The sequence below is a fragment of the Psammomys obesus genome, unplaced genomic scaffold, assembly GCF_907164565.1.
Source record: "Psammomys obesus unplaced genomic scaffold, mPsaObe1.curated_primary_1811, whole genome shotgun sequence".
NCBI lineage: Eukaryota > Metazoa > Chordata > Mammalia > Rodentia > Muridae > Psammomys > Psammomys obesus.
Window position 1 is genome coordinate 20286760 of NW_026585797.1, and position 20955 is coordinate 20307714.

At 43.7% G+C, this 20955-nt stretch overlaps 1 protein-coding gene across 4 annotated transcripts in view; it reads right to left on the bottom strand.

Moving 5' to 3' along the window:
- The window catches only part of Akap7 (A-kinase anchoring protein 7), a 128062-nt gene extending 115625 nt beyond the window's left edge, over positions 1–12437 (bottom strand). For 2 of the 4 annotated variants that reach the window (XR_008719248.1, XM_055599303.1), the window contains exons 1-2: positions 10648–10774; positions 1677–1808 (exon numbers count right to left, since the gene is read on the bottom strand). Coding sequence is in view for 3 of the 4 variants with exons in the window: in XM_055599303.1 (XP_055455278.1) it covers positions 1677–1808; positions 10648–10756 (241 nt within the window). In the remaining variant the exon portion in view is untranslated. Of the gene's footprint in view, positions 1–1676; positions 1809–10647; positions 10775–12276 lie in introns of those variants that run through there. The other 2 variants (XM_055599304.1, XM_055599302.1) reach the window with 2 other exon arrangements.
- Positions 12438–20955: the final 8518 nt, after the last annotated feature.

Here is a 20955-nt window from a genome sequence, read left to right on the forward strand (position 1 = left end):
GGCTGGGGAGATGGCTCCATGGGAAAGCATGGGGACATGCATTTAGTCGCTGGTACCACATCAAAGCCAGGCACAGCAGGATGTGACTGTTGAGCCCAGGGCTAGAGGCAGGCAGAGACAGGTAGCTGGAACAGTGAGGTGCGGGATCAACGAGAGACTGTCTCAAAAGAATAAGGTAGATAGGGATTAAAAGAGACAATGTCATTGTCTGGCCTCCACATGCACATATGTGTACCAGCACATACAACTATACACACACACACACACACACACACACACACACACAAAGGAAGGGTTTTTTTTTTAAGTAACACTTGTACATTGTTATATTTTTTAACTCCTTTCTTATACAGATTTTCTGTTTTGATCTGTACAGAATCATTTTGAGTTATTCAATGAGGAACTAAATGTATATATTTATATATATATATACATTTATATATACATTATATATATAATTTTACAGTTAAAGTCCCACTCACAAACTTTAAATGACCAAAGTCACACAAGAAGAAATTTTAATAATCAAAACTGAAATCAAAATTCTATGTCTCTTCTTATCTCACAGGGCCCATGCATTAAACAGGAGCTTAGACTCTGAAACCCATCTTCCCCCAGAAGAAATCCTCCACTCTGTGGTTTGGAATATAGGCTAACACTCAAATAGCTTTAAAGCTCCTATCAAAGAGTGGTACAATATTCCATCGTTAAGAATGGATTGCAGTAGGCTGACCTAGGCCCCATTTTTCATGGATAGAAAGCATTGCTCTAGTAAGAAAAAAGCCAAATCCTGCTGAAAAGAAAAAGAAAAAGAAAATTCTGCTTGCATGAAAGGCTATCCTTCCTGAGGCCCTTGCTGAGAAAAAGTAGCCATCCTTTTCAAAGCATGAAGAGGTGTCACAAGTGGGCCCCACCCCTTCTTTCTGGTGCATGGTGGTCACTGTTCTCCTCATCAGCAGTCAGATTACAGAGGCCATGGAGTACTGTTCCCTGTCTGGGATTCTGGAAGTATCTCGTTTCTCAAACCTATTGTAAGCTGTTCTGATACGTTAAATATGAATAAGATATGGACAGATCAGAAGTACCAACAGCTGGATAGTGAATCGTTTCATCCATTCCTGGATAATAGGGAGACCTATCACCTTGGTAGAGGAGAGAGTCCCAGTTGTCATATATAGTTCTGTTTTCACCAAGACATGAGATTTCTACTTTGGGGTTTCAATCAAGAATTCATTATGTAACGTTTATAGATGGTGCTCTAAGCTGCTGGCTGTACTGATAATGCTTGCCTGGTTCAGGAACAGATGGATGGATCCTCTTGATGCATAGCTAAGTGCCTACATGTACCCAAAAGCCATTAACCATTTATTACACGAATGGTTAGGTACTTCTGAAGTCCCAGGCAGCTCTAAAGAACTTAAGTAGGTTGTTGGAAACCATGGAACCCTCTGCCAGATCCAGGACTTTTAGATGTAACCACAGAATGATCTGATCTAAAATCTCGAGAGCCACGCCTTAATATTATCTGCCACAGTTTTGACAACAGAGCATGACATAACAGCTAGCACTCAAAAACACGCATATAAAGCGAAAAGCTTAAAGATGATTATGCATTATGAAATGCATAATCATACTGCCCACTGCTGCTAATATTTGTTTCTTAACACAGTACTTACGCCCACAGTCATCTTGAATATCCACAGTAGCAAAAGGCATGTTTATGAGGGTGTCCACAGTGCTGGCTTCCAGTTCCCCCGGCACTTCCTCTTTTCTTAAAGCACTTTCACATTCACTCGAATTTATTTCTCCTACAGCAAAACAGAAAGAGAAACAAGTATTACTGAATAGTTATTTATTAAACTCCAATTCTAAAACCAAAACAACTCAGCTAAGTGAATTCAATACCTAGCAATCTACATAAAGAAATGTTATAACTGCTCTTCTAACATAGTCTTGTTTGTAAAAGTGCATTTTTACATCAAACCGTAAACTTCTGAGGTTTTAATCCTTTTCTAAAGCAGAGTGTTCAACTCAGACATAGATGACAATAAGTAAACCTGTAGTCTCCCATCTTTTATGGGTATATGTTGAGAGGGTGACATAAACTCCATTTTGTCTCCATTTTAGGACCAGGCCAGCCTTTAAAAGAAAAACTAGGCCATAGGTCACCCATTCCAAAAAACAAGACCATAAAATCCCCACCCCTGACCCCAGCCAAGAAACAACCTGGAGATAACCACAAGAATGGGAATGTATCTTATCTCAGGGCGGGGCATCTGGGCTGGGTAGCCCACCACCTTATAGTAGAACATTCACCACAGCACAGGAAAATGCCTAACATAGCTCGCTCAATGTTAGTTATGTTAGTCAGCCAATGACTTTGTAACAAGCTTGCCCTTGCTGAATGTCACCCAATCCTGTAACTGCTAAACTGGAAATTCCCAGTCCTTGCTTAAACCCCAATAAGCAGCTGCTCTGGATGGTCCTCCCTGGTAACTCTCAAGTGATGGTGCTTAAGCCTGAATAAAGCTCTTTGCTCTTGCAAGCATGGGCCGGCATGCACGTGGTGGTCTTTGGGGACACTAAGATCAGGGCATAACATTCTCTCCATCTGTTCCACTAGGGCTGGCTGCCCCGAAAACAGGCTTCACCCAACTAAACCAGAGTTTGGAATGGAGGCTTGTCCCTCGGTGGGCTCTCCGTCATTCCAACAAACCAAAGGCCGGTGCAGTGGCATATTCCACATGGGCTCCGTCAAACTGCACCAGATACAGGGTGGGTCAAGACATCTCTGGGCCCACCTAGCAGGGGTCTCCACTAGTGTGTGCACTTAGAGTACCTGGACCTACAGGAGTTGGCTTAAGCCGTTCACAGATTCAGATAGAACACAACACAGAGACACAGACAGACATGGTCAGACACAGACAGAGTGCTCACTTTCTGTCCAGTATTCAGCACCATATGCCCAGGCCCTGGGAAGGGAGTTGGCTTGCAGATCCCAGACGAGCCCCCAAATGTTATGCCCACTTGTTACAAAGTGACTGGCTAACTAACATAGCTAACATTGAGCAAGGTCTATCTATAGACCTCAGGAATGTTAGGTATTTTCCTGTGCCATGAATGTTCTACTAATGAGAGACCAAAAGATAAATTAGCAGCAATTAGGACCTGAAGTAGGTAGGTAAAGAAGTCTAGTAATGCCCTGAGGGGAAGAGCCACCTTACTGCATTCTTTCCCCACCCACTAGAGATACAGTTGCTAGGAAACTGGACCATCCCCCTAAGGAGGGACAACAGGTCATTAATGGTCTGGGAACCTTCCTATAGCTAATAGATTCAAAATGTAGCATTTTAACCAATAGATGCTTGCCAGGCAGGAATCGCCCCTGCCTTGGACATGCTGGGATGGACCAGAATCTTTAAATCACCCAACTAACCTGGGCACGGGGTGCTCGGCTCCCACCGATTCAGCAGTGGGGGGTGTGGGCCCAAGCTGCAGCTTGTAATTTACAATAAAAGGAACCTCATGTATTTACAGCGTAGTCTGTTTATTCCTGGTCTTTTGGGGTTCATGAACTGGGCAGAACACTACAAGGTCGGTGGGCTGCCCAGCACAGATGCCCCACCCTGAGATAAGATACCTTCCCATCCTTGTGGTTATCTCCAAGCTGGGTTAAGGTCTTGTTTCTGGAATTGGTGACCTATGGTCTAGTTTTTCTTTTAAAGTCAGGCCTGGTCCTAAAATGGAGACAAAATGTCATCTTCTCAGGCCAACAGTTACAGACAGTTGTAAGCTGTCATATGGGTGCTGGGAATTGAACTCAGGACCTCTGAATGAGCATCCAGTACTCTTAACTGCTGAGCCACCTCTCCAGCCCTACTATAGACATCATTATATCATGAGACAATAACAGTACTCTCTGATAGAAATAGCTGACCCTTAGCTAGTCACTGCTTTACTCTTGAGCTGTCTTGCTGTCCTCTTTCTCCCGTCACAGAGTCAGAGAACCAGCCTGACTCAGGAAAGGGGATTTGAAAGGTAGCATGAGACAAACATGCTTTGGGTCTGAAGTAGGAGAGCCAAGTTGCAGAGGTAGCATAGCAGTTTATCAATATATAATATATACAAAAGAGGCATTGCTCTCTGTGAAAGTGAACCCAGAGCTTTATTTTGAGCAGGGGACTTGCTGTTGAGTCCAATGACAACTGCCTGGACCCAAAACAAATGCCCTATAACCTGTATGAAGAGTCTAATCAGTTGGGTCTTGTACTGGGAACTGGGACTAACAAGCAACCAAAAACATCTCTTCCCTCTTAGAGTCCAGTAAGACACAGAATCCTGAATTTTTGAAGGGTCACCTTCTGACATCTTTAAAATTTATAAGGTCACGAATGATGGTCATGGATTCACCCCCTGAAACCATAAGTAAGCCCCTAATTAAATGTTTTTCTTTATAAGTTGCCTTGGTCGTGGCGCTTCTTTACAGCAACAGAAAAATAACTAAGACAGACTATCTGGTATTTTTATCAACAAATTTTAGATTACAATATTTCTACTCATAAGCTCAGAATAGAAGCATGAGAATAAGCGGAATGTTAGGTTTTTGTGTATATACTAGCATTTTAGAAACACAAACGCAGTTCAGACTTAAACAAAAGTTTAAGGAAAACAATATGTATCTTGAGTCTTTATAGGCAGCTCCATGTAAAGGAACATCGGCCACCAGGAAGATTATACTCAGAAAAACTCTTAACAAAAGAGTACTTATAAGTCAGGCATGGAAACACATACATGTGGGAGCACATACATGCCTCTAGTCCTAGCACACAGGAGAATGCTGCATTCAAAGCCAGCCTGGGCTATGGACTAAGATCTTGACTCCAAACAACAGTATCAACAATAAAGTAATTTTTAAAATACTTACATAGTTAAACATGCCTAAATACTACCCATAACATATGAGAAGACTACATAGAAATCAGAATGCAAGGAGTAAATAAACCCAACTATGACTGTTATAATTTTTTTTTCTCAATCTAAGCATGTAGTGATAGGAAATAGTCCTAGTATGATACGCGCATATCAATGCTATTTGCCAAGTCTATGTGCCACAAGGAAAGCTTCTGACCTATGATGGCTTCAAGGACAACTTTTCAACCTCATGATGGCACAAAAGCTGGCTATCATCCCTATTCCTGTGATTAGAGGGAAGCTCTCAAGCCAAGGAGGCAGGGCATGGGGCAGGGTTCAGTGTCCAGAGTCTGTGGGATGTGGTCAGAGTCTTGTTCTTGGGAAAGCAGTGAACACTCAGTATAAAGCATATTCAAATGTTGAGTGTTGATATCTTCCCAGGCTAGTGACATGAGGTCCGGCCCCCTCTTGTGATGCTGGGGGAAGGGGACAGCATAACTACCAGCTTCCAGGCAACCTTGAGATTAAAAAACAACAACAACAACAACAACAAACAGTACTGTAGAGTGGACTGTGTTGCTAAGCAATGCTGTTCAGTAGGCTAGGTGTATTTTAAGGTTTATTTTCACCTTGCAGTATTTGCCACTTACAGTGAACACTTTCGGCACACATTCTTGGCAACATATGAAATAGAGGAAACTGACTTCTGGGTTCTGATACATTCTGAAGGCAAGGAGAATCATTAAATAGGATGGTGGACTAAATCATTCTTTAGGAAGGCCTCGATCCAGTTTAACTTTTAGTATGTCATAAGATCAATGAAGCACCACTACTGAGCAAGCTCAGTAGTGAGCTCAGGCTAAGTGAGTCTTAAAGCCAAGTGGAATCTCACAGCAGGAGAGATGATCCCAGGTATTATACCAACCCCATCAAGGGACATCCCACCCCAATGCCAGTTAAACCAGGTCTACCACAGTGTAGACAAGTCCAGCTTCCAGAATTCCTTAAAAGCTCCCGGGTGATTCAAATGCTCAAGGGAAGTTTGAAAACTACTGCCAAAACTCTCACTTTTCCTTGAACCATGAACCTACTCTAATGAAGGATTGCAATAAAGAATATGATCAGCCATTAAGTTTGTTAGCAATCCACTCTTCTCCCAGGTACACAGGGATTCCTTCAGCCCAGCAAGAACGCATGATGCTGCAGCTGTCCGAGCATCTGTCTTCGCCATGAGATTCTAAAAGGACTGAACTACCTACCACTCTAACCAGGATGCTGGGTGAAAGAACTTCCTATCAATAAACATGGTCACCCTCTTCCATGCTCTTTCAGTTTTCCATTTGGTTCCCCTTTTGTTCTTCCACCCCTAGCAGAGAGCCAACTCGACTGCAGGAACCCTATCAATTTTTTCTGAATGACAGGACAAAGTACCCTCGTGGGAGTGGTTACTAATTCACTGCAGTGTGGCTGTCTCAGAACCCATGAAAACAACAGTATTTAATAGCAGTCTCTGGACATGGCAGGTTGTCTCATTTTCACAGGATGAATTAAAAGGCATTAAAATTAAAACTAAGAAATCCGCCAAGTGCTTGCCTATTGTGTCTAGCCCTGGGTTCAATCCCACATACAAAAATCAAAAAAATTAAGCCACAATATGATTTACTCTACGGTATTCTCCATCTTTTATGTTTGTTTTTTTTTTGTTTGTTTGTTTGTTTGTTTGTTTGGTTTTTTTTTGTTTTTGTTTTTTTGTTTTTTTGCTTGCTTCCTTGGTTTTTGTTTTTGAGACAAGGTGTCCTAACTCCAACTGGCCTCAAACTCTACAAATAGCTGAGGAGGACCTTGGACTCCTCATCCCCCACCCCTCAGGGATTGCAGTGGTACACAACAATGGCCGCCCACTCTTCATCATTTTAAATAAAGCATATTAAACTCAATTGCAATGTTTTATCAAAATTGACAAAAGCCAAGAACGTAAAATACAAACTACTTCTCATTGTTAGAGAACGATAGAGGCGATTTTTTTAGACAAGACTTATTAACTCCAAAAAGATAATACCATCTACAACTCTTTTTTCTTTTTCTTTTATTCTTTATGACACTGGAATTACATCTTCAGTTGTTGGCTCAGAAAATTATTGGGTTCTGCTATGACATCTTCATACATATGTAACCTCTTTGGTTTATAACAGTTCACCTTGCCTACCTCCGGCTGTTTCCCCATCTTCCTCGAGTTAGTCCCTTTTTCTGCTTTCCTGGGACATACATTCCATTGCATTCCTTATTATTCACCAGTTCAGACGCTCCCCCCAACCCCGGTCAGGATCCCCTTCAAGTTTCATGACCTACAAATATACATATATAAATACAAACATATACCTACATGTATGATTTTAATTTAGGTCCCACACATGAGAAAAAAACATATAGTTACTTTTCTGAGTCTGGCTTATTTCTCTTAAGATAATCGTTTCCAGTTGCATCTATTTTTTTCCTGCGAGTGTCATGATTTCATTTCTTTGTTTTCCTTTACAATGCCAAATATTCTGTTTTGTGGAATTTCGCAGTGCATAAAGGTACCCCATTTTCTCTCTCCATTCATCCACTGACAGACATCTAGGTTGGTTATATTACCTGACTATTGTGACTACTGTGGGAATAAACATGATGTGCCAGTATCAATTAACTGACGTAAGCATCCTTTGAGTATATGCCCAGAAGTGATACAGCTGGGCCGTACTGTAGGTATAATTTCAGTTTCGAGGAACTTCTATGTTGATTTCCACAGTATTATTGCACAAGTTCACCTTCTCATCAACAGCAAATAAAGGTTCATCTTTTCCCACATCCTAGCTTCTCTATTTGCTTTTGACGCACAATCTTTCTATGTACCATAGGCTGGCCTTGAACTGGGGATCCTTCTACCTTAGTTACCAAGTGCTAGTGTGTTCATGACTGTATCTGTCTCTTACATCTTAAGAGAAGTGCAGATCATTCCCCAGAACCACATTTCTCAAACCAAATTTCAAGAAGCCTTGCTCCAAGCCCCTAAGTCCTGGGCTGTGGACAAAGGCTAAGGGACAGAACTAAGTCCATCCATCGCAGCTACACGTCGTCCTCTTACACAAGGTGTAAAGACAAGACATCACTCCGGGAAAACAGCCCTAAAACAGCTGGTCCTTAATCATTCAAACCATAAATTCATCGCTCTGGCTGCTGCATGTTGCTTAAATACAGTGACCCTGGTAGCCCAGGCCTGTAATCCCAGGTACTTTGGAGCTGAGACAGGACTGTAAATTCAAACCCATCCCATGCAACTAACTTAGTAAGATTTGTCTCAAATTAAAAGTTACTGAAGCTTGGCATGGCTGCACCACCATGGGAGGGTCCTCGAGTGACGTGACACATACCAGACGGAGATTCAACTCCAAAGTAAACAAATAAATGAAGTCCCCTAGGCCAGGCATGTTGGGTCACACCTGCAATCCCAGGGAGGTTCAGACACGATGATGAGTAGTTCAAGGCCATCCTCAACCTGAGCCACACGGCACAAAAATTCTAAAGTCATCCAATATCTCTGTCATTGAAACAAAATGTATCTTTTTTCACAAATCCAAATAATCACAGTGGTAAATGTTACACTAATAACAACAATGAAGTGAAACTGGAAATTAGCATGACCAGTACTAACCACCATTTAAACGGGTACTTTGCTGGGCATGCTCAGCTAGAAACACTTTGGGAGGTGACTCATTTAATCCACACAATGATGGCATAGGGCAAAGCTGTTATTACACCAGGCAGCTGACTCAGTAGCTTTCCCACAAGTAAAGGAGGTCCGCGTCTTGCCATCTGCGTCAAGTGACTCTGTTACATGATCCACAGGTTCCAGAACCAACGGCCGTGCACCCCCTACCAGATACTGACCAAAGCACTGTAAACTGAGGCGGAGTTATGTGCCAATCTGTGAGAAGCAAGGAAGATGGCCTAAGGTTCTTCTTACTGAAATCTGGGTTTCCATCATATACACTAAAGCAAGACCCCTCACGACCTGGCTTAAAGCAAAAGGGGGCAGTAATTTAAATGCCAAATGGAGAAACAAACACTGCATGAAGCGTGGAACAACAGGAGAAAGGTGACGCTGGCACAAGCAGATGTGTGGTCAAGGGCACAGCTCTTGAAGGTAACAGCAACTTAGCACGCACAAAGCCCAACGCTTGATCGTTACAAAACAAACAAGCATACATTAAAAAGCAGATGGGAAACTGCATCATCCCAAGATTTACAGTTAGGAAAAGGGGGAATAAGGGCTGAAAAGGACTTCTGAATGCTATCCTCACCTCACTATGCTAAGTACTTTCCAACCACTGCATTGAATTGTTTCTGAAGTGAATATTACTTTTATAAGAAAAGCCACAAATGTGCACACTTAAAGTATCATCTGAAACCACACATCTAAAAGTGTTCACATATTCAAATCGTAGGTCCACTTCACAGAACAGAAAACATAAAAGCCAGACTGAGTCATACGAAATAGGTTTCCCATCTCAACAACAGAATAGAGTTCCATTATGAAAGAATGTATCTTCTGATCCCTGAGCCGTTTCAACAGCCATAGAAAGGGCCTGCCATTCACCTTCTAGCTACTTGAATTAGCTACTAAAACAGTACCGGAAATAGTGAGTCTCCGGAAATAGTTAAAACTTCATGCCCACCAAGCCACTTACCCATCATTCTCCCCTTTCCTCATCATGAAAAGGGAGCGATCCAGATTATTAAGGGGAAACTGACAAATCAAAACCACATGAAAGGGAGGACCACTAACCCGGACAAGCCGTTTAGGCTTTGTTACTGTGTGGAAAAGATGTTAACAGCATCCTAAACTGCAAGGCCACACCTTGTAAACAGGTGAAAAGGGTCTCGGTATCAGCGCTATTACCTACACTCCGGCATTAAAAAAAAAAAAAAAAAAAAAAAAGTCTCCCACAAGATACGGATCATTCCATTCACCTGAAAGTCAGAAACACATTTGTACTATTTACATAATTTATATTTACATATAAATTATTTACATAGTTAGGATGGTTGCACAGCCGATTTTAATATTCGTATGCCTCGTTTACATTTAGTATATAACGATCTTGGAGAACACCTTTTTCCCCCTAATTACTTTTTGGTTCCTTTCACTCAAAATCCAACCCCTTAATTCCTACCCAAGTTCAGCACATAGCAAAAGTTGACCGAAACTCAAGTTCATTCTGGGTGCCAGCACATTGACGCTGGTTTTAAAGTGCTGTTTGCCAAACGTGGAATAAAAACCCTAAATGATACAAGATGGAGTTCAGATGTTTCTATTTGCCATTTAAAAAAGAAAAAAGAAATGGAGATTTGTTTTTTTTCTTGGTTTTGTTAACCTCTCCAACACAGTAGGAAAGGATGTGTTGCAAAACTAAGGACCATGGGTAACAAGGCCCGAAAAAACCACAGCCCTCGGCACCCGCGGCGTGGAGCTGTGCACTGGGCCGTCCCGCGCTGCGGGGGTTGCACCGGGCCGCGGGGACTGCAGGGGCTGCGAGGGTTGCACCGGGCTGCGGGGGCGGCACCCATCCGGGCGCAGGAGGGGAGGACCGACCGAGGGGCGTGGGTCTGCAGGGCAGCCCAGGAGGCGGAGCGGGACGGCGAGCACGCCGCACGGCGGAGGCCAGCCCCGGGGCGCGCACGGCGGCGCGCTCTCACCCGCGGCGGGGCGCTCCATGGTCGCGGCGCGGAGGCGGAGGAGGCGCTGGCCAGGGGGTCGCCGGGCGGCCAGGCCGGCGGAGGCGAGGAGCCCCGCGAGTCGCAGCATCCCCGGCACCCGGCGCTTCGGAAGGAGCCGGAAGGGGCCGAGCCGGCCCGGGCGCGGGTACCCGGATTGGAGCCCGGCGCGGGAGGCGGGGCGCTCCCCGGGCCGCCTGGGCTCCGACCTCTGGCCGCCCTCCCTGCTTTCCTGCGGCGCGGCCCTTCCCGTCCCACGCTTCGAGGGGCGAGACTGGGACCGGGAAAGCATTCCTTGGCCTGCTGTCTCTTGAGACCCCGTGTGTTTGCTTTAGCCTAGAGCTTTGGAAGCACAGTTCTGATTGCAAAATGTGTGGGAAGAGTGAAATGTACAAGAGCGAGGCCTTGTATGCCACCATAATGAGATGCTTTTATTTACTTTGCTTTACCAAAAAAAAAAAAAAAAAAAGCGCCAAATTGGGGCACAGACCAAAAATTTTAACAGCAGTTTTAATAGCTTAGAAGTAATCTAGAATAGTTAGTATCTAGTTAGTATAACAAAATCGTATTTTATTATGCTGAAGTCTTCACACAATGTTCACATTCTAAATTCCTAACTATTGTCCTAAGCCTATCTCCCCAAAGCTGCTCACCTGTGCGATGTTTCTTAGGTGAATGTCAGGTCCAGTTTCTAAGAGAAGTCTCTGATTCAAGGGTCAGGATCCTGGGGGGAGACCCTCAAGCCTCAGGGCGATCTAGGGGGGGGGACTTCTCTCCGACTGTCCAGAGCAGAGCATTGCTCTTGATCAGTGGGCATCACGGGGTTCAAAGCCTGCGTCTGGTTATCTTCAGTGAGTTCTGCTTATCAGGTGCAGCCTTGGGTGCGGCGGAGATCCTGACTAAGCTATTTCTACATGTCTAAAATACATTTTTTTAACCTATCATCATTACGCTGGGGGTACATAGCAAGGTCCAGGTCAGCTTGACCTACACAGTGAGACCCTGTCTTAAGAAACAAAACAAACAAACAAAAAAACAATAATTAAAAGTTGACATGAGGACTATATACTGGAAAAATTCAAAGGTGGTTACTGTGACCTCTAGCTCTCTGTTCTCTGTACTTGTAGCACTTACAAGCTGGTAGAGAGGAAATATGAAGAGTTCCCTACTTACTGTTTAAGGCCCCAGCCTCTTCTACTGAATCTGCATGTAAGACGGTCTTTTTAAAGGAGCAGACTATCTAATCTCAAAGAGCCAAAAATAATTGAGGCAGGACGATGTTCAAAGGCCAGCCTAGGATAGCTGGGCTAGGTAGGAAAGCGAATGTGCCGGTAAGATATAAGGATTACTTCGAGCTACAGACAGGGAAACACCTTTTTGTCCTTCCTTTTTCTGCCTGGAAGTAGAATACACATTCCTCTGTGTAAGGATTATTTTCCCCCATTTTAAAGGTATATTTATATGACTGGAGGGTAGGGACAACAGAGTGAAACTGAAAGATTAACACGCAAAAGAAGCCAGAGCCAGTTTGCAAAGAGTGGTGCGCCATCCCAACCCTCCCCGGGCTTTGTGTAACAGACCGTATCCCAGAAAAACCAACGCTGTACAAACCTGGGAGAGGTGGGTGCTGCACCTCATGTGTGATCCGATGCTTGTGGGCGGGAGGGCATCTTTCTTCGGCTCATGAGCCCACTCCTGTATCTCCCCTTTTAAAAAGGCAAAAGCAAAGCACTGTGTTTCTGGTTCTAACCCTTGTATCTGTTGTGCAATCCTTAGTCTTGGGACATAGCTTTCAGTGGAGGGACTGGAGCACCAACCCCGCCCCAAAACTTTTCACCTGCAATCTTATGTTGCCTGCACCATGATCTGGAGCAAAGGAGGCACAGAACTTGTGGGAGTGGCCAACAATGACTGGTCTAATCCCAGTCCCTCACCGCAAGAGGAAACCCTTACCAGACACTGCCTGTATAACCAGAAGCCAGATGCTGGATAGCCCAGAGACCTACAATAGGAAAAAACATAATAAAGTGATTCCTAATGATATTCTGCTACACTCACAGATCGGGGCTTAGCCAAATCATCGTCAGAGAGGCATACTCCGGCCGCTGATGGGAGCAGAGGCAGAGACCGACATCCATACATTATCTGAGAGCCTGGGTCTCTTCCCTTGGAGCTCCAGGGAACTCTGAGGGAGAGAAGGAGAAGAACTGGAGGAGCCAGAGTTGTCAAGGACACCAGGAGAACACAGCCCACACAGTCAACTGAGCAGGGCTCTTAGGGCCTCACAGAGGCTGAAGCAAAAATCACAGACCCTGTATGCACTAGGTTCTCTGCCTAGTTATGGTTGTGTTCTTGTGGAACTCCTAACAGTGGGAGTAGGAGTGTCTTTGGCTCTTTTACCTGCTCTTGGGACCCATTCCCTCCTACTGAGTTGCTTTGCCCAACCCTGATGTGAGAGTTTGTGCCTAGGCTCATTGTATCTTGTTATGCATGTTCGGTTGATATCAGTGGGAGGCCTGCTCTTTTCTGAAGGAAAACCAAGGAGTGAATCTGGGTGAGAGGGCAGGTAAGGGGAGAACTCGGAGGGTGGGGGGAGGAGAAACTTCAGTCTCCATGTAGTGAATTGAGAGAGAAAGAGAGAGTGTGTGAGAGCCTGGAATGGGTTCTCTGAACTCAGATGTTAAATTAACTTTTATTTGCCTGATTAACCTAGGCCTAGACCTGGAAGCCTCTAGCCTCCATACAATCTAATCTAGGCCTAGAATTGTAGGCCTGTTGAATAAGCTCATCCTCTCTGGCTCTTTCTGAATTCTGGCTGGATGGTTCAACTCAGCAGTTCTAGCTCAAATTCCTCTCTGAACTATTTTATTCAATCTGGCTTTTCTCTTGGCCTTTGAATTGCTCTGCTTGTCCTCAAACTAACTCTAGCAATCTGTTCTAATCTTCTGGTTCCTTCTCATTCTCTGGCTCGTTCTGCCTTCACCTGTGTCTAGCTTGTTCTCTCTTTAACCTCTCTCTGTAAAACTGCCTCCTCTCCTCTCTCATTCTCTGTGCTGCTCCCTTAAGTAGCTTCCCTTTCCTCTCCTTGTGAGAGTTGGGAATATCCTGTTATATCAAATCTTTCTCTGACTCATTAATTTGTCTGTCACTCAATTAGACATCACTTTCAAACATGAATGCTTCCTTCTACAAAGTAACGTTACCTTCATTGTTTGGGATGAAAGGCGTGTTACCACTATGCCTAGGCCTAAGCTTTTCTTTACCTGAAACATACTCTGTACCAGGCTGGTCTTGACATCAGAGATCTGCTTGCCTCTGTCTCCTGGGATTAAAGGCATGTGCCACCACTGCCCAATTCATCTGCATTCAGCCGGATCACACAGGCCTAGGAGGGCTTTGAATATGGTCTCTTTCCAGAGCAGCCATGTTCTGACTTAAAATTCCTCTACACTAAAATTCAAGGACATGCACTAGGCATGCTTTTCCTTTTCCTTTTCCCTGTTTTTCTGTTACTGGCCAAAGTCTAAGCATGCCCTCTGACCCTCTGGCTTTTCTCACTGTTTCTCTGACCCCCATACCTAAATTAATAAGCATGATTTCTTTCAACCTTCCTTTTCCAAGCAACTGCCAGGATTTACGGCTTGCCTGCCCTGGTGGTTTTTCTCTCAAACTCTGTGCTGGCTAGTCTTATGTCAGCTTGATACAAAAACTAGTTATCTGAAAGGAAGTAAAGGCATTTTCTTAATTAGTGATTGATGAAGAACAATAATGAAATGTAAGCCAGATAAACCTCTTTCCTCCAACTTGTTTTTGCTCGTGATGTTTTTCTGCAAACTCTAATTCTAAATTATTTTGTTAAACTAAGAATCCAAAAGGGTACCCTGGGTTGCCTGGTACTGTTGTATCCCCCCTACCAGGAAATGGAGACAAGGCTTCCCTGCATAACAAACTTTACTTACTGCTTTTATTTACCATATGTTTGTTGGTCACCTTCCCATAATTTGCCACTGCTACCTTCCTCCTCCAAGCCTAAACCCTCTTTTCTTTTGCCTAGTCGCTTCACACTTTATCGCTCTTTGTTATGTACTAAGGTCTGGATAATCCAAAAATGGTTATCTCACACCAGAAAGGCTAGAAACACTGGTTGCTCAGTCCACAAGTCGGCGTGTCTCCATCTGCTGCGGACTGCACTGAGGATTCCCAGCGAGGCACTGGGTTCAGCCCACCTTCCAAGACTAGAGTAGGTTCCTAATATGTCAGAGGAATCCAGCAATGGCAACAACAAAGCAAATGAACTTGCTGGGAAAGAGTGAAGGCGAGCCACCAAAGAGCAATAATAAATAAATCAAAAATGAAAACAACCTTCTTCCGTCTCTTATTTTGGGTTGCCACCTGAAGAGGAGGTTTACTTTTAGGGTGGGCTCCCACTCTTCAGATAATGTGATCAAGAAAATCCCTCGCTTGAACTGATGATTACAGATCTGACTGAAGGGGTTTGGCAGCCCCAAGGCGTATGTACAGGACACATCCAGATACCAAACTCTCAACGCAAAGGAGATTTATTACCTGGGATGGGAGAGGCAGGGGCCTGCCTCTGGATAGAACAAAGACAGACAACAAGCAGCGGGACAAACAGGCGGTTGTTTGTTTCTCTGTTTGCAGGAATGGGTTTTCAAGGAGAAAAACTCGAGTCTGTGCTAGGGTGGATTGGTAAGTCCTGACTGGACATATTAGCCAAGTAATGAATTTTGATTGTTGGGCTTTGGTGTTTAGTCTCAGGAATGAGTCAGTGGCCAAATAGGGGAATGGACCTTGGGAGCTATCTTTAGGAATGTAATTTAACAGTTTTTAGCAAGGGAGGGAGATGGTAAAGGGCAAAATCTGTTGGTGCCACGTTTGTCGTGTTTGGTCCCGTTAGAGAGCCTTTCATCAATCAAGTCAGCAACCAAGATCAACCATCTTGTGAACAGAAGTGGCAGCTCTGCTATTGAAGGGACCAGAGCTGCTGGGAATATGTGTGATTCCAAGAGAGGAGTGCCTGAACCCAACCCTTCCACCTGGGCTAGAGGTCTCCCCTTTCCTGCTTCAATACAGTTGTGCCTGCTCTGCCTCTTTTACATGGATACGGAGGTCACTCCGGGTATTTATTGAAGGAATGAATAAAATCTTCAGATCTGTTTGTTAACCACTCATGTCTATCAAAAATTAAATAAATAATTTCAGCAGCACACCCAAATAAGTTTCAAAAAGAAAGAGATGGAGGGAAGGTTAGGAGGAAAGGGGGAAGGGGAAAATGAAGGGCAGGAAGAAGGCAGGGAGGAAAGGACAGGACTTGAGCAATCTTAATGTTTTTAAGCAGCTTCAGCCTGAAGGTGAAAATTAGCCACCATTGGTACACACACACACACACACACACACACACACACACACACACACACAGTCTCTTGGGTCCTTCCGGTTATATCGCGGCCTCACTGAGCTCTCCTGATCCAGCTAACTCCAGGAGGCCCTTTCCTCTCACCAGACCTGCTGGCTCACAGGGCCTCTGTGGATTCTCCCAGTCTTCATGGGATGGCCCTTGGCAAATGAGACCAGTTCTTCCTGGTACATTGCGCTTTGCAGGGAGATTGGCAAAATCAAAGATATTATTTAGAACCTCTGTTGATTACTTACAGACTCTGTTGACATAGTAAGTTCCTTGAAACACGCTCAGCCTTTCTTCTCTCTGTAGGACAGTCAGTGTACGCTGTCAAGATGGCTGCCCTGGAAGGATTCAGTTCAGATTCCTACATGCTTCTTGAGGCAAGAACCACCTCCTACCTTCAGAGCTTGTCGCTAACTGGCTCATTCATCCCTACCAGACTCTAAGTACAGACAAGGGCCCTACTTCTGTTTTCAGTTGTAGCCCTTTCTCTGGGAACATCTACCAGAATAGTTGTTCTAACTCTTACTCTAGAAACTCGCCTGTCCTATACATAAACTACAGCTGTGAAAACTTTCAAAGGAGGGCAAACTCATGCCATTTTACAAGAGAAACATCAACACAAAAGCTCTTGGTAACCAAGGGTGACTCAGGATGACATTCCACTATGTTGGAGAGGAACCCTAAAACATGTTTTTTTTTTAAGATAATACCTACCATCACTCACTCCCAACCACACCCCCACACCATTTTTGTTGCTGAGGATTTAACCCAGGACTTCCTAGATCCTAATCACCTGGTCTACAACTAAGCTACACCACCAGCTCCTGTGCCTACCTAATATTAGTTTTTCAATAGCCACACAGCTGAGAAATATTAACTATTTCTGAGAAATATTAACTGATAGTATTAACTATTAGAATTTGAATTTTTGCCAGTAGGTGGTAGTGTATGCCTTTAATCCCAGCACTCGGGAGGCAGAGACAGGTGGATCTCTGTGAGTTCGAGGCCAACCTGGTCTACAGAGAAAGTTCTAAGACATCCAAAGCTTTACAAAGAAACCCTGTCTCAAAAACCCAAGAGAGAGAGAAACAGAGACAGAGATTTTGAACTTTTAAAAACTACTTTAAACTACTGTTTTTGTAAGAAACTTGTGTTGTTCTCTAGAAAAAAATATTTAAATGCAGAAAAATTTATAAAATAAAATAAACATTATCACCAGGCTAGAAATGAAGCTCTATGCTGGAGCAACTGACCTATATTTTTTGTTGTTGTTGTTTTGTTTTGTTTTCAAGACAGAGTTTCTCTGTGTAACCTTGGCTGTCCTGGATTCTCTTTGTAGACCAGGCTGACCTCGAACTTACAAAGATCTGCCTGCCTCTGCTTCCCAGAGTGCTGGGGTTACAGGAGTATGCCACCATGCCTGATTCGACCTGCATTTTCTTTTCTTTTCTTTTCTTTTTTTTTTTTTAACAGACTTAATTAACTTTATTTTTCTTGTATTAAAAAATTCTTATGTGGTGGCCAAAGCTGGAGCCTAGGTCCTTTGAACAGAGACTCTGGTATGGGTTTTTACAAGATGATCAGTGAATTCCTCATAAGGAGACTTGGTAAACACAGTCTCTTTCTAGAGGTCAGAGGTCAGGTAGCTGTAGGTCTTGGAGATGGCATCAAAGGTGGCCTTGGCAAAATTGCCCAGGGTGGCAGTGCAGCCCCTGGCTGATGTGTCGCAGTCATCAATACTGGCCATCATCAGTAGCTTCTTGGGCACAGGAGCTGAAGCGATGCCAGTGCCTCTGGGGGCAGAGCCTCAGTGACCTGTCACCTACCACTGAGCAGTGTGGCTTGCCAGTCTTGTTTCTGAGTAGCTTCTCCGCAGAGGGATGATGGAAAGTTTGGCCAAGATCATGACCCTCAATGGCAGTGACTACCTCCTTGAAGCACTTAACACTAAGACCAACGTGACCATTATAGTCCCTAATGGCGACAAAAGCCTTGAACCTAGTCCAGCCCGTGTCTGCTTCTGCACTGGTGTGATGTTTAGAACCTCATCCTTTGGCGATGCACCCAGGAAAAAGTCAATAGTCTTGGATTCCCTAGTGGGCAGGGAGCACAGGTAGATCTCCTCCAAGGACTTTTCTTCATGTCCTTGACCAGGTGGCCCAGCTTGTTGATAGGAATCCACTCCTTATCTTTTACCTCCATGAGCCCAAGGCCTCGACCACGTCTGCCATCACCCTAAGGCCCTAAGATCATTGACTCCTCCTAATCCTGAGCCCCCAGGTCCTCCAGGCCCTCCTGCTGCATCAGTGTCATCCGCCATTTGGTGTTTTTGGAAGAAGAAGCTTGACCTGCATTTTCAAGGACCATGTTCAGTCCTCAGGAGCACAGTACATTACATCAATCAGAAGTATTCAGAAGGCTATCGAGCCTGTTACTGATGTAGAAATATATGCACACACACACACATGTCCTCTGACTGCATGCATTTCAGAAAAAAATCTTATCATATACAGCATTGTAACCTGCTTTCTAATAGTACAACATATTAGAAACAATTTCTCATGTCATTTAGAATTCTTCTATATCACAGTCTCAACTTTATGTAATAGTACCATAATGTATTCAATTTGCTGCTGACTTTGGTTATTCAGTGTCACTTAAATTCATGTCAATGTTTCATTATTAATTATCATGATACTTTTGTCATTTTTTAAAATGTGTTGTTACTTTTTAAGCGGGGTTTTTTTTTCTAGTGTTTTTAATTATGTGTATGTGTGTGTGTGAAAATACAAATGCGAACATGAACACAGTTTTTTTTTGAGGCCAGAGGAGGGTGTCAGATTCCCAGAGAGGGGAGTTGTATGCTGTGAATTGCCCAATGTGGGTGTGGAAAATGAACTCAGATCCTCTTAAACATTCTCTTAACTGTTGCAACATCTCTCTAGTATTTTATCTCTAAAAAGAAATTCCCAGGAAGGAGATTGATAAATAAAAGATCATGACTATGTATAGAGTTTTTGAACCATATTTCCAACTATCACCCAAAATGTTCAAGTGAATTTATACACTTGCTTGATGCACTGGCCCACACTTGTAAGCCCAGCACAGGGGAGGCTAAGGTAGAATGACTGCCACAAGTTCAAGACCAGGGCAGACCACACAGTAAGTCTAAAGCTAGCCCTGAGCTCCATGGCAATGCCTCCCCTCACTCCCCCCAAAGAAACTAAAACAATTAAGGCTTCTAAGCAGTCTTTGGAAGCCTATTAAGTTCTACTACTTTGAAGTTCTTTATTTTTCATCTACAAAGTGCAAATGGTTATTTTAGCTCTTATTTATTTGTCAGTCAATCGATTGTTTTGTTAGGTCTCAGAGAATGCTCTACTTTGATCTTCAACTGCGAGGCCCTTGGGAGCGGCAAGCTTCAGGAAGGCCTCCACTCAAGCCCACTCAAGTTCAACTACCTAGAGGCCAGATCTACCACAGAGGAGCCAGATTGTCTTTAACCCTCTGACTGAGATTTTATTAAGCAAGGAATATCAAATGGAAATCAGAGAGGGAGGGACCAAGCGTTCGTCACCCGCAGGAAACTTTCTCCGAGCCATCTTCATTACCCCGCAAAGCCATTTACTGCCTCTTTGAGTCTGCCTACCTCACCCAGTTCCCGCTCGCTCTCCTTTCAAACGTGTTTTTAGTCACACTCACTGTAAAGCAGAGAATGACCTTGTTTAACCCCTGACCTCACAACTGCTGACATTGCAGGTGTGCCCACCACGCTGGGCTTTGGCCCTTTTTTGAGTTTTATATTTTGTATAGCTCCCATGAACACCTACATATTGATACATGTGTCTGTTTGCTCCTATGATTTGTACATTATCTCTTTTCATGTTGGAAAATCTTCAGAAGATTAAAAGGGACATTTTTTCACTCCTTGGAAGCCATATATATGTGATATATGTAAATGTCCTTATATAGAAATCACTTGCTTATTTTTTTTCTAAGTCACCTTTTTCTTCTACTTTATAAAATCTATTTATTAATGATTTTAAATTATGGTTTGTTTGGTTTGTTTGTTGTTTGCTTGCTTGTTTTTAGAGACAAGAACTAATGTAGTCCATTGTCAGCATTACTTTTTATACTATTTTATTTTGGTTTCCTCATGCCTCTTCTTCCCTTCTCCACCCCAATTCCTTCCAACACTGGGTAGGAGAGAAAGGAGAGAAAGGAGGTTAGTGGGGAGAACGGGCATAGATTTTCTTAGCTGCTTCCTGCTGGTTAGGGTTGTCGGGTTCCTTAGGGCAAGTCCAATCCTTTTTTCTCACCCAGCTGCACCCAGCTGCACCCACAGCAACCAGGAGCAGCAGGGGGAAGAGGGAGCCCTCTTTTTCTTGGGCTCTGACATTTATTTATTCCCTCTCCACAGTCCTCAGATTTAAACTCTCTGCAGTTGGGAAAGAGCCCCTCTCAGAGCCCGCATGAGGCAAATAGTCTGCTGCTATGGACCATCTGAATCAGTCTCACGTCCTACACACACACGATCAAAACAAAAACATGTTTACATCCACTCACTGTTTAATCAGGGATGACCTTGAACTTCTGATCCTCCTGCCTCCACTTCCAAGCGCTACGGTTACAGCTGAACATCACAGCTCATTACTGTGGTGCTAGGAAGCATGCAAGCTAGGCCAACCTCCTACCAACAGAGGGTTGTCATATATATTGAAAACATTTGCTCCAATTTGTTCCTTGTATTTTAATTATAAACAGTAGTTTGATGGGAATTTGCAATTTGCAAATCTTTTATTTCACATATTAATTTCACTTGGTTTTAAAAATAACTTTGTTCTGATGACTTAAAGTGTTTTTCC